This window comes from Electrophorus electricus, chromosome 2, assembly GCF_041902795.1.
Source record: "Electrophorus electricus isolate QZ-2024a chromosome 2, ASM4190279v1, whole genome shotgun sequence".
Lineage (NCBI taxonomy): Eukaryota > Metazoa > Chordata > Actinopteri > Gymnotiformes > Gymnotidae > Electrophorus > Electrophorus electricus.
The window spans coordinates 1,273,993-1,285,000 of NC_137498.1; the positions used below are offsets into that span (position 1 = coordinate 1,273,993).

Sequence of the window (11,008 nt, forward strand, 5' to 3'; positions counted from 1 at the left end):
TTTTTTTTCTTTTTTAGATTTTTAGCAACATATATTGTTTTCCACAGCGCCTGCAGTAAAAGATGAGAAGATTTAGAATGTGACGTTAGCGACGTCAAGGCAGCCCTCGCTCGTCATGCGCCGTTACCGGAGTTATTACGGTACCCGGAAGGATCTCGATGCACCTTTGCACCTTTGCTTTACCAACAAAGAAGGGAACCAAGCGCACGCAGCTGGCATGGAAGCGCACGCCCGGTGACAAGCCGTACGGTACCTTAACCCGACAACTGCGCGTGTCTGCGCGCACAGCGTGAGCGGTTACATTAGCGCCACGCGCGGTGACATTGGGAGACGCGAACCCGCCGCTCGCGCCGCAGCCTTCGCCTCGAGCGCTACCATGAGTGGATGTTTTTCGCTCGCGGATTGTGACGTGATTGGATTCGATTTGGATCATACCCTGTGTCGGTACCATCTGAAGGAGACCTGCAGGGTGAGGAGACAAACACCATGATAACGTCGGTTCTGTAGGACTGTTCACTGCAGCGCGCGCGCGCACAGCCACACTCACCCACACTCACCCACACTCACCCACACACACACACACACACGTGTTTTCACTGGGCAAAACACTGATATTCGTAGACTGCAGTAAATGTAACATGTAACACCTTGTGCGTAATTCTACGTTCAGCATTGGCAGACTTGATGCATGCTGAACACTTCATTATGGAGGATTTGCAGTGGTGAAATGAATTAACAGGACAGACTTACCGGCCCAGTTAAAGCGCAACAGTCGATATGTCCAGTGTTGTTTTAATATACTGTGATCATCACTGTAACAGCAGGACCCAAACACTACCTCAGGACCCAAACACTACCTTATTTACCAAGTTTTAGCCCAAATGAACTCAAATGGTCTCAGCTAGTTCAAAATTACCAAAAAAAAAAAAAAAAAAAAAGTATCTGTTCAAATATTGTCATTGAACAAGTTACTGAAATATTTCTGGTTTCTAACTTGTAAATTGTGTGACCCAGTGTAGGTTGTGTGTCTGCTGCAGAGTCAATGTTTAAGTGGACTTGCAGCAGCCCATCGCGTGTGACATAACTGTTTGTGCGGGTGTGTGGGTGGGTGTGTGTGTGGGTGGGTGTGTGTGTGTGTTGGCTTGCAGCTAATCTATGAAAGTTTTGCCCGATATCTTGTGGAACACAGAGGTTATGATCAGGATCTGCTAAATCTCACTCCAGCCACATGGGACTTCTGGTGAGCTTCTGGATTTCTGTGAAATCAGTCTGTTAGAATGTTAACAGTAATCTTTAAGGCTGACAGGGTAGGCTTGTCTTAATGTGTTGTGTTATTTTGAAGTACAGCCTAGTCCACAGTAAATCCAGGTACTGTTTTATTGATCAGCCTTGTCTTAATATTTTCCCCTTGTAAGAAGACAATTTGTGTTTGAAAGCTTTGATGGTTCACTGTTTGGCTGTGATTGGTCTTTCTGTCTGTGGGATGTGGGAGTGTTTATATTGGGCATGTATTAGACTGTGAGGAGCATCTCCATTGCTGGAGTGCCCCAGTTCAGTGATCTGGGCATCGAACTTTTCATAAAAGTCATTAGCTTGTAATTCAGACAGACATGCTGCAGCCAAGAGAGTCTTTTTTGTGAGCCTGGATCCTTGTTCCTGGATCCTTGTTCCTGGACCCGTGCACCTGGATCCTGCTCCAGACTGTCCTCTCTGCACCTTCATAGTTGTGTTTATGTGCAGCTGTAAAGGCCTTGTGGTGGACCTCGAAGAAGGAAACCTGGTGAAGCTAGCCGAGGACGGCACCGTATTACGGTAAGACAAACGATTGCTCATGATAAATAAATGAATACACCTTACTCAGAAAGATTAATACATACCTACAAGGACACAAATTAAAACACATGACTGAAGGATATCTATCAGTAGGTCAGTTTAGTCCAAGACCATTCTGTATATGGGGAATTCAATGATTCACTCGTTGTCTTACTGGTTTTATAAAATTTCAGGGCCACCCATGGCACTTGTGATCTGAGCACAGAGGAGCTATTAAAGCACTATGGTCCTAAAAGAGAATGGAGACACTTCAACAGCCTCAATACCACGTTCACACGATCTGGTCAGACATAAACATCCAGTTTTTTCTTCTCTTTGCTTGATTTTTGCTTGATAATGTGAGTAATGATTATGATAATGATAATATGATAATAACTTGATAATGTGACTGCTCACATAAGTATTTTTGTTGTTTATTCATTTGTGTGTTGTTTATATTTCTGCAGCAAAATATTATTTCTATGACAACTATTTTGACCTTCCTGGAGCTCTTCTCTGTGCTAGAGTGGTGGACATGCTACGCAAGGTGAAAATAGCAACAGTCAACCATGTTTTGAAAAAATGTTACATTTTAACTTTACGATTGGTGGATCTGAGAGTTTTTTTCACACACAATTCAAATCAGTTTTTAGAATTTTTCTATCTGGCATTGTTTTTAAGTGACAGAAAAATTAAACATTTTAATAAGTCTATATTACATGTTCATAAATAAGGCTGTTATTACACTTAACATGTGTACACACGTGTGTTGTTTGCCTATATTTGGTCTCAGGCATATCTGTCTTTAGTGTCCGGCAGTAATCTGCCAGCACAGAGGGGCTGACGTCAGATATAGAGGGGCTCCACAAGATGCACTGGAACAAAACACCCAAAAACTACTGGTGATAGAAAAATTCTGAGAACATCTATGGATTCAGCATGCAAATATTCACTGTTTTATTAGAGACACCCATCTAGTAGTGTGTTAGACCTGCTCTCATCCTCAGAACTGCAGCAATTCATCATGGCATAGGTGCAGGAATCCTGGCTCGTGTGGACAAGATAGCTTCTCAAAGCTGCTGCAAATTAGATGGAGGTTCTGCCATTTTCCTGGAACCAATCCATGACTATATGACCCCTGTGTCATGGTGCCTTGTCTATCTGAAAGTGTCCTTCTGCCACAGGGCAAACAGCTGCCATGGAGGGATTAGGTACGTCCTACTGTCCAAACGTCCATCTACAGGTATGAGAAGACTCAGGGTGTGCCAAGCAAACATTCCCCACATAATTACTTCACTTCCACCAGCCTGGCTGACAAGAAACGTCTCATCGATTCATGCCACTTGTACCAAATTCTCACCCTCCCATGAGCGCAGTGTAATAGAACTCTGGGTTCGTCTGACCAGGTGATGTTTCTCCACTGCTCTGTGAGCCAGTGTTTTGCTTTTTTGCCTACTGGAGTCTTGACTTTCTGTTTCCCTGAGACATCACTGGCAGTCACGCTGGTCATCTGTGGTTGTAGCCCGTCTGTGCTTGGGGACGATGACTTGTGTGTTCGGACACATTAGTAGGAACACCAGCGTTCTTGGCTCTAGGTTGCTTACCTGTTCGTCAGGGATTCTTGACGTCCTCCTCTGACCCTTTTCCTCAATGAGTTTTGCTTTGATCACCATTCTTGGTATCCTCTCAAAACTGCGTGCCCCCCTTTCCACACTGTGGCCTCCCCCTCGACACTGTATATTCTCAAGAAACCCCCACAAGGTTTAGAGCTTTTGAAGTCTGGCCCTTGCTGTTCTAGCACTGATTACCATGCCTCGTTCAGAGTCACTCCATTCCCTGGATTCTCCCATTCTAAATTGGATTCATACTGAAAATGATCCATGGAAAGCTTGCTCACCTGAATTTATTCTGCATAGGTTCACATGTCTAATTTCCATACAGGGAACTCCAAGCTCAATGTACATAAGAAACAGGTTTTGTTTTTGTACTGGTGATATCTTAATCTATGCTTAGCAGAAGACTAAAGTTGCCAGAGGCATGAGAAAATGATTTTGTTTATAAATGCTTTGTTTACCATTTCTTTCAACAGCGAGGCAGTGAAGTCACTGCGGACTTCTGGAAGGATATTGTGGCTGCTATCGATCACAATTACAACACATCTGCATTCCGAGGTGTGTACAGTCATTCTCTTCTGTAGCTTTTATTATGTATAGCGATTAAGCATGTAAGGGCAGTGGTAGCTCAGTGGTTATTGTACGGGACTAGTAATCAGAAGGTTGCTGGTTCAAGCCCCACCACTGCCAATTGCTACTGTTGGGCCCCTGAGCAAGACCCTTAACCCTCAATAACTCAAGTTGTGTTCACTCATAATTGTAAGTCACTTTGGATACAAGCATCAGCTGAATGTTATAAATGTTTGTAAAATGTGCACAGTTTGTATTATCACTATATGAGCCTATATGACAAACTTGCAGCAGTATATAATCTTTAATGGAAGGAGCACATGTTCAACCTTTATAGTGCAGCTAATTATTCTGAGTGATTTGCTTCTGGGATGTGAAAAGCAGCAATGGTGTGACGTTTGGTCACAGAATATGTATAGAGATCAAGCAACAAATTTCACTGGCACAAAAATGTATTTCTGTTAGTCACAATCATGTGCAGAGCACGAGATCCCCTGTGCACTATTAAAGTTAAATAATAAAAGTATCACTTTTAATCCATTTTTCTTATACACAATTTATTTCTGGAACACCAAATTATTTTCTTATTAAAAGGGAAGTTATTTTCACACATTTCAAAAGTCGTGAAGTGACAGAACATCAGAAATGTAGCCATGCCAAGCACACTTGTATAACTACAGACACGTACAGAGCACTGTGGTACTGTACAACTACACAGAAACCTACAGAGCACTGCTGTATTTTATAACCCAGCTGGCTTTTAGGCTTACAGGGCTTGATCAAGTTGTGAAATACTTTCTTAGAGACAGGTTCTTTTCACATGTTCATAAGGATGGTGAATTCAGTGTTTTTCTTAAAATAAACATGCCAAACATCAGTGAAATCCTCTTTAACATGAACAGAGATCCAGATGGGGTATTAATCTATTGACACAGAAAATTGACCTTTAATAAACTGTTCCTGTAAAAGTTTGAGGTTATGTACCATCTTGATCATGTTGAGGCAATCAAGAACCCAGAGAAAGAACAGTGGACATTATCGTCAGCATAGATGCCATTGGACTCATCATCAGGAACCTGGATGTAAACTGTGTCATGTGGCTGAAGCATAAGAACAGCACTGCCAGACATTTGGTCCAGGAAGCCCTTGTTGTATTCATCATAGGAGAACAAAACTGGCTTGCTATTTTTGTAAAGTGCCACCAATGCATTAGCCCCATTGACATGCATGTGGAAAGAGAAATAATAAAGTCCTGGAACCTGGCAGGTGAACACACCAGTGTGAGAGTCATAGTGGTTCTCTCCATTATACACAATCTGGTTAAACACAATTGGAGTTCCTGCACTAGGGTAAGCCCTGGTCAACAGGGCTGTAAAGGCTGACATGGGTGCCTTAATCATTTCATGACTAACAGGCATCACCATCTCATGGGATTTAATGGGCATGCTCTTCTCATGATGATAGAAACTCTCACCTGGTGGGCCAGGAGGTCCAGCTGGACCTGGGAGACCATCATGCCCTCTGGCACCAGGGACACCAGGAGGACCCTGTGGGCCAGATATTCCTTTGGCTGTGAGTCCTGGTGGGCCAGGGATACCAGGGGCACCAGGATGACCTTTGGGGCCTCTGGGCCCAACTGGTCCTACTGGCCCAACTGGTCCTTTTTGACCAGGAAGGCCATTTTGACCCCTGCTACCTGTAACACCTTGTGGACCTGGATAGCCCTTAACCCCTGCAGGACCAATAGCTCCTGGGATGCCGGGTGATCCTGTAAAACCTGGCTCCCCCTTGGCACCCTGATGTCCCATTGACCCGGTAGCACCTGGAGGGCCTGCTGCCCCTGGGATCCCTGGTTTTCCTGTAAAACCATGTGCTCCCTGCTCGCCCTTTGCCCCTCTTGGTCCAGGTGCTCCAACCATACCAATATCACCTTTAGCCCCCTGTGGACCTGTCTCACCCTGGAATCCTCTAGCTCCCTGAGGCCCAGCTGGACCCACAGGCCCAATAGCACCAGGCTGACCTGTAAAACCTGTTGGGCCTGGCTCTCCTTTCTGTCCTGTGGTACCTGGTGTACCAGGTACACCCCTGTCTCCTGGAAGACCTGTTGCTCCAGTCTTGCCAACACCAGGCAGACCGGGAGCTCCAGGCTGTCCAGCTGGTCCCTGGGGTCCTTTTGCTCCCACTGGGCCAGGCGTGCCTGGAGAACCATTCTGACCTGGTTTCCCTGGTGCACCTATGCCAGGAGCTCCTGTGTGGCCTTTTAACCCTGGTGCACCCATGGGACCTGGAGCCCCATCCCTACCTGGCATACCTGGTTTTCCAGGTTCCCCAGCGATTCCAGTTGGACCAGTCTTTCCAATTCCATGTTGACCAGGCTGACCCGGAGGGCCCACTGGTCCCATTGGGCCAGGTCCACCAGGGCTTCCTGGGATGCCATGACCTGGTTCTCCTTTCAGGCCAGGTGCGCCAGGAATACCTGGGAGTCCTTTATGCCCAGGCCCTCCTCTAGGCCCCATTGCCCCAGGAAGACCATGTGGCCCTGGCTTTCCAGAAGAGGACAAGCCAGCAGGGCCTGGGCTTCCAGAAGGTCCTGGAGCTCCTCTTGCTCCCTGGGGTCCTGCAGGTCCTGGGATTCCTCTTTCTCCTGGCATTCCATTAGCACCAGGTTTTCCAGGTGCACCTGGGCTTCCAGGCTTGCCAGGTGAGGAATAACCTGCTGGGCCTGGTGGTCCAGGTGGTCCCACTGGTCCCTGGTTTCCCATGGCACTCTTTCCTGGGGGTCCTGGGAGCCCAGGTGGACCTGGGGGACCAGGTTCACCAGGTGACCCTGGAGTACCTGGTGTACCTTGAACAGCTGGAAGAGAGTGAAATAATTTTAGAGAATATGACAGTGCATTATGTTTTTACTGTCCTTAGAATTAACCCAAGTAATTCTGAATAGAGTCAGGATTAGTCTTAACCCTAATAATTCTGAGTAGTGTCAGGATTAGTCTTAACCCTAATCTGAGTAGTGTGAGGATTAGATTTAACCCTAGTAATTCTGAATAGAGTCAGGATTAGTCTTAACCCTAGTAATTCTGAATAGAGTCAGGATTAGTCTTAACCCTAGTAATTCTGAATAGAGTCAGGATTAGTCTTAACCCCAGTAATTCTGAGTAGTGTCAGGATTAGGCTTAACCCCAGTAATTCTGAGTAGTGTCAGGATTAGGCTTAACCCCAGTAATTCTGAGTAGTGTCAGATGTATTATCCCTTCTTTTGTTGAGTCTTGTGAGGATGGTTCAAATGAATTTACAGCCATGAGAAATCTGTCCGCTGGTTTATTGCAAGTGGATTTAAATTTTTTCTCATCAATGTCTTTTGTCACAACTGTCTGTTTTTTATTTTGTTATTGATAACCACTGTTGTTGTTGTTGTTGTTGTTGTCATGCCTTTTGTGACTGCAGACATTGAGATTATGGCCCATTTTCTCTGTTAATTATTAGCCTTATGGAGCCGGTAGCAAAATGTATACCCACTGGAATGCATGTATGCTGAAATAAATAACAATTCCAGACATGCATCTAAAGTTGATCTGATAAAGGTAACTAATTTCAGATAAACAATCGAAATACGCACAGTGCACATCTGGTTTAGTATTTGGAGTTCAGAACAGAAAGTTAAAAGGAAAACTACTTTAAATAGAGAACAAGAATAGCCAGAAAGGGATTAGCTGAGTGCTGTCAGCAAGCAGAGATATGTAGACAATGTCCCTGACCCTAGATCATGTCTTTCTAGACTCTTTATCTAGATTGCTTTATCCTAGGGAGTTGTACATTAGGCCCACCGTTACTTTTTTTAAAATGTTTGAAAATAATACAAATAAGTCATGCAAGAAAGTAAAAGTGCAAATAAAGTAAATCAAAAGTATTTTTTTGCTTTAACATGTACAGAAAAATGGAAAATAGCATGACTAAGTATGAGTATTTTTGTGCTAGTAGCAGTGTACATTCAGATATATTAAATGCTGTATGTAACCTTTTGTAAACTTTGCTGTTTGTCCACAGTGCTACCAGAGTGTGGCCTAGTAGTGGGATATCTGATGGCACTCAGGGAGTCCACAGTCACTTCTCTCAAATTAAAAGGATGAGCATAAAGGTTTTTGTTTCACTAAACACCACAACTACATCTGATCTGAAGTGAGCGTTTGCTATGGTGTAAAAGGGAAGTTTGATGCTTGGTCCATGTGGCATGACCCTGGAAACCTTGACAGACATGTTGTTTTGAAGCCAGAAATGAACAGGTTGTCTTAAACCACATGGCAGGGGCAGGCCAGCCCTGTAACCTCAGCAGGGTCACTGCTTGCATATGGAACGTCTCACTCAGAGTGCACGCAATGACTTAGAAACTTCATTCTGAATGCAACTTTATGACTTGCAGATTTGCGTTTCACGAGAGACATTTCATTTGGTCTTTTCTGGTTCATGTGTTAACTTTGCCAGGTAGCAAATCCTCCTCTTAGGTTGTTGTGTGCTTATGGAATTGGTTGTTTACAATGTTGCATTGTGTTGTGTGTTGTGCATGTTGAGTGTGTTGTCTGTGGTGTGTTAACATCTGCTTGGAGATTTCCAGCCACAGGCCTTACTTGACCAGGTTATCTCTGGACACACCAATTAAAACGTACTAAATAGTGTTTTAATTCTAAAGGAATTTAACGCCTTGACTCCACTGCTGTTTTGCTGATGGAAGTTCAAGTCTGTGTGGCTCAGAGTTTATAGAGGAGCTGGATTTCTAGAGGAGTTGTTATAAAGTTTTAAAGGAGTCTGGTGATACTCACCCTAGGAATGATGTGTCAAGGATGAACAGCCTTAGTTTTTCCTTTTTAACCTCCATATTTTCTCCCATTTATAGCATTTATAACTAGTACAACCATCTCTAACAGATTAGTCAGGGCAGGACCACAGCAACCATATACCAATTTACCAAGACCATTAACTCAGGAAGTAAGCATAACTGACTGACTGGATCACAGTGCCATGTTTAGTGTGTAATAAAGAAAATTAATAAGGCCTCCACTGCTGTAACGACCAGCAATAACATGAAAACTGAAAGCTGAAGTTTCAGCGAGTGACTTTCTGTAGTTCGAGAAGTGTCTGGACTCAGGAAATGTGTCTCATGAGTCACATACGAGTCTGTTTAAGATGATTAGTGCATGATGCACTATTTTACTGTTTGATTATTGCAGCAGTATTAATGTATCGTTGTCTAATTTAAGGTGTCTAGAGTTTTTAATACTGGAACTATTTTTGCAGATCAGTGCTAAAGCAGTTTCACCACAGGCATACACCGGCAGTTTTGACAATAAAATGTGTTCTGTAAATTAACATCAGCATTGTGGTGTTTGACTGTAAAGTAGGACATAGTCTGAAGCTAGTACATAAAAACCTACCACGACCCTTTGTTGGATAAGACTGCTTCTTCACATGGTAGTACCTCTCTGGTGTTGCCTCAGCCAGAACCACGAGCAGAAGGAGAATACTGGTTAGCTGGAGGTCCATTTTCAGAAGCCACATCTGTTGAAAAGCAAAGTAACTGGTCAGAACTGTAGTAAGTCCAGGACCCGCAGTGTATCCAGAATTGTTGAAGAACAGTTTTCAGCTTCAGGAAAAACACACAGGATTGTCTGGTTCTTTGAAGATTTGACAATGGTCAACTGAAAGCTCTAAATGATGCCTCACCAGACACCCTTACATGATGGTGCTGTGCTATGATGTCCCCTGATGGTTCTGTGCTATGATGTCCCCTGCACACCTTTGCATGTGCGCCCTGGCTGCCTCTCTCCCATGGTGCTGTGCTGGACGGGTTCCAGACTCACCTGCAGCTCCGGAAGGCACTGTTGCTTGAGGGAGTCCGAACTGTGTATCCGTATGTGTGGAGGCTCTCTGTGAGGCTGCTACTGGTCACAGCAGTGTTTGACTATTTATACTGAATGTTTCTTAACCCCTCCACCCTCCTCCTGTGGTGTCATTATGAGGGGTGTGGTAATCTTTCTGAGGACACATCACAGAATGCGGTGGAGATTAACCTGCACTTAGTTTCTTTGGAGAAAAAAAACTGCCACTGTGAGAGAATGAAATATTGTTTTTTGTTTGTCCACCCCCCCCCCAAAGTTGGTCAAAATGTTTACACAGTTAAGTCTCTTAATTGTTAAGGACAGTGTATGAGTTCTGTAGTGTGTTCAGAGGTGCTGGGGTTAGGGGGTTACTGTTAGGGTGCTACGGTTTGGGGCCAGGGTTTGGGTGCTAGCATTGGAATGTTACTGGTTTGGGTTAGGGTGCTAAGGTTAGGGGGTAACTGTTAGGGTTAGGGACATGGGGTTAGGGGGTAACTGTTAGGGTTAGGGTGCTAGGGTTAGGGGTAATGGTTAGGGTGCTCTGCTTTAGTTCTCTTTCTCAGTTATTATCTGCTTCTTGGTGTTATCAGTATGATGTACTCTCATAATGATAGATTTGTAAGTCGCTTTAGGTAAAAGTGTCTGCCAAATGCTGAAAATGTAAATGTAAGTGTGAAAGGAGAATGCCATTCAAGTGTTGGCTCTGACCCTAACCAGACCTTGCGGAGTGGTGTTAGAAAGTAGTTTGTGTGGAACGTGGCAGCGTGCACTGTACTCTGTACCTCCCATAAGCACCTGGTCTTTGGAGTTTTGCATTTTAGTTTATTGGCTTCTTAATGTGTTGGAGGTTAGGGTAAGGGCTTAGGGTAAGGGCTTATGGTTAGGGGTGAGGGTAAGGGCTTAGGGTAAGGGGTTAGGGTTAGGGGTGAGGGTAAGGGCTTAGGGTAAGGGCTTAGGGTTAGGGGTGAGGGTAAGGGGTTAGGGTTAGGGGTGAGGGTTAGGGCTTAGGGTAAGGGCTTATGGTAAGGGGTGAGGGTAAAGGTTAGGGTAAGGGCTTAGGGTAAGGAATAAGGGGTAAGGGCTTAGGGGTGAGGGTAAGGGGTTATGGTTAGGAGTTAGAGGTTAGGGTGAGGTTACAATTGA

General features: G+C 44.4%; 2 protein-coding genes across 3 annotated transcripts in view; one reads left to right on the forward strand and one right to left on the reverse strand.

The window, feature by feature from the left end:
* Positions 1-113: 113 nt before the first annotated feature.
* nt5dc1 (5'-nucleotidase domain containing 1) overlaps positions 114-11,008 on the forward strand; it is a 42,271-nt gene continuing 31,376 nt past the window's right edge. Inside the window, exons 1-6 of one of the 2 annotated variants that reach the window (XM_081695216.1) lie at positions 114-469; positions 1,149-1,240; positions 1,741-1,812; positions 2,007-2,116; positions 2,280-2,359; positions 3,902-3,983. In XM_081695216.1, coding sequence (XP_081551342.1) covers positions 377-469; positions 1,149-1,240; positions 1,741-1,812; positions 2,007-2,116; positions 2,280-2,359; positions 3,902-3,983 — 529 coding nt within the window. In that variant the 5' untranslated portion in view covers positions 114-376. The remainder of the gene's footprint in view (positions 470-1,148; positions 1,241-1,740; positions 1,813-2,006; positions 2,117-2,279; positions 2,360-3,901; positions 3,984-11,008) is intronic. The other variant, XM_027030741.3, reaches the window with a different exon arrangement.
* Positions 4,074-9,921, reverse strand: col10a1b (collagen, type X, alpha 1b). Its single transcript, XM_027030739.3, has 3 exons — positions 9,848-9,921; positions 9,422-9,545; positions 4,074-6,849 (listed from the first exon to the last, which is right to left on the reverse strand). Exons 2-3 carry the CDS (start codon positions 9,543-9,545, stop codon positions 4,988-4,990), a joined length of 1,986 nt encoding a protein of 661 aa, XP_026886540.2. The 5' UTR covers positions 9,848-9,921; the 3' UTR covers positions 4,074-4,987.

What these genes read in the sequence shown, in the direction of transcription:
- col10a1b (XM_027030739.3), bottom strand. Translation starts at nt 9,545, where the DNA reads ATGTGGCTTCTGAAAATGGACCTCCAGCTAACCAGTATTCTCCTTCTG. An exon ending in TTATCCAACAAAGGGTCGTG is followed by an intron (nt 6,850 to 9,421) that starts GTAGGTTTTTAT and finishes ACTCTCTTCCAG; the next exon opens with CTGTTCAAGGTACACCAGGT.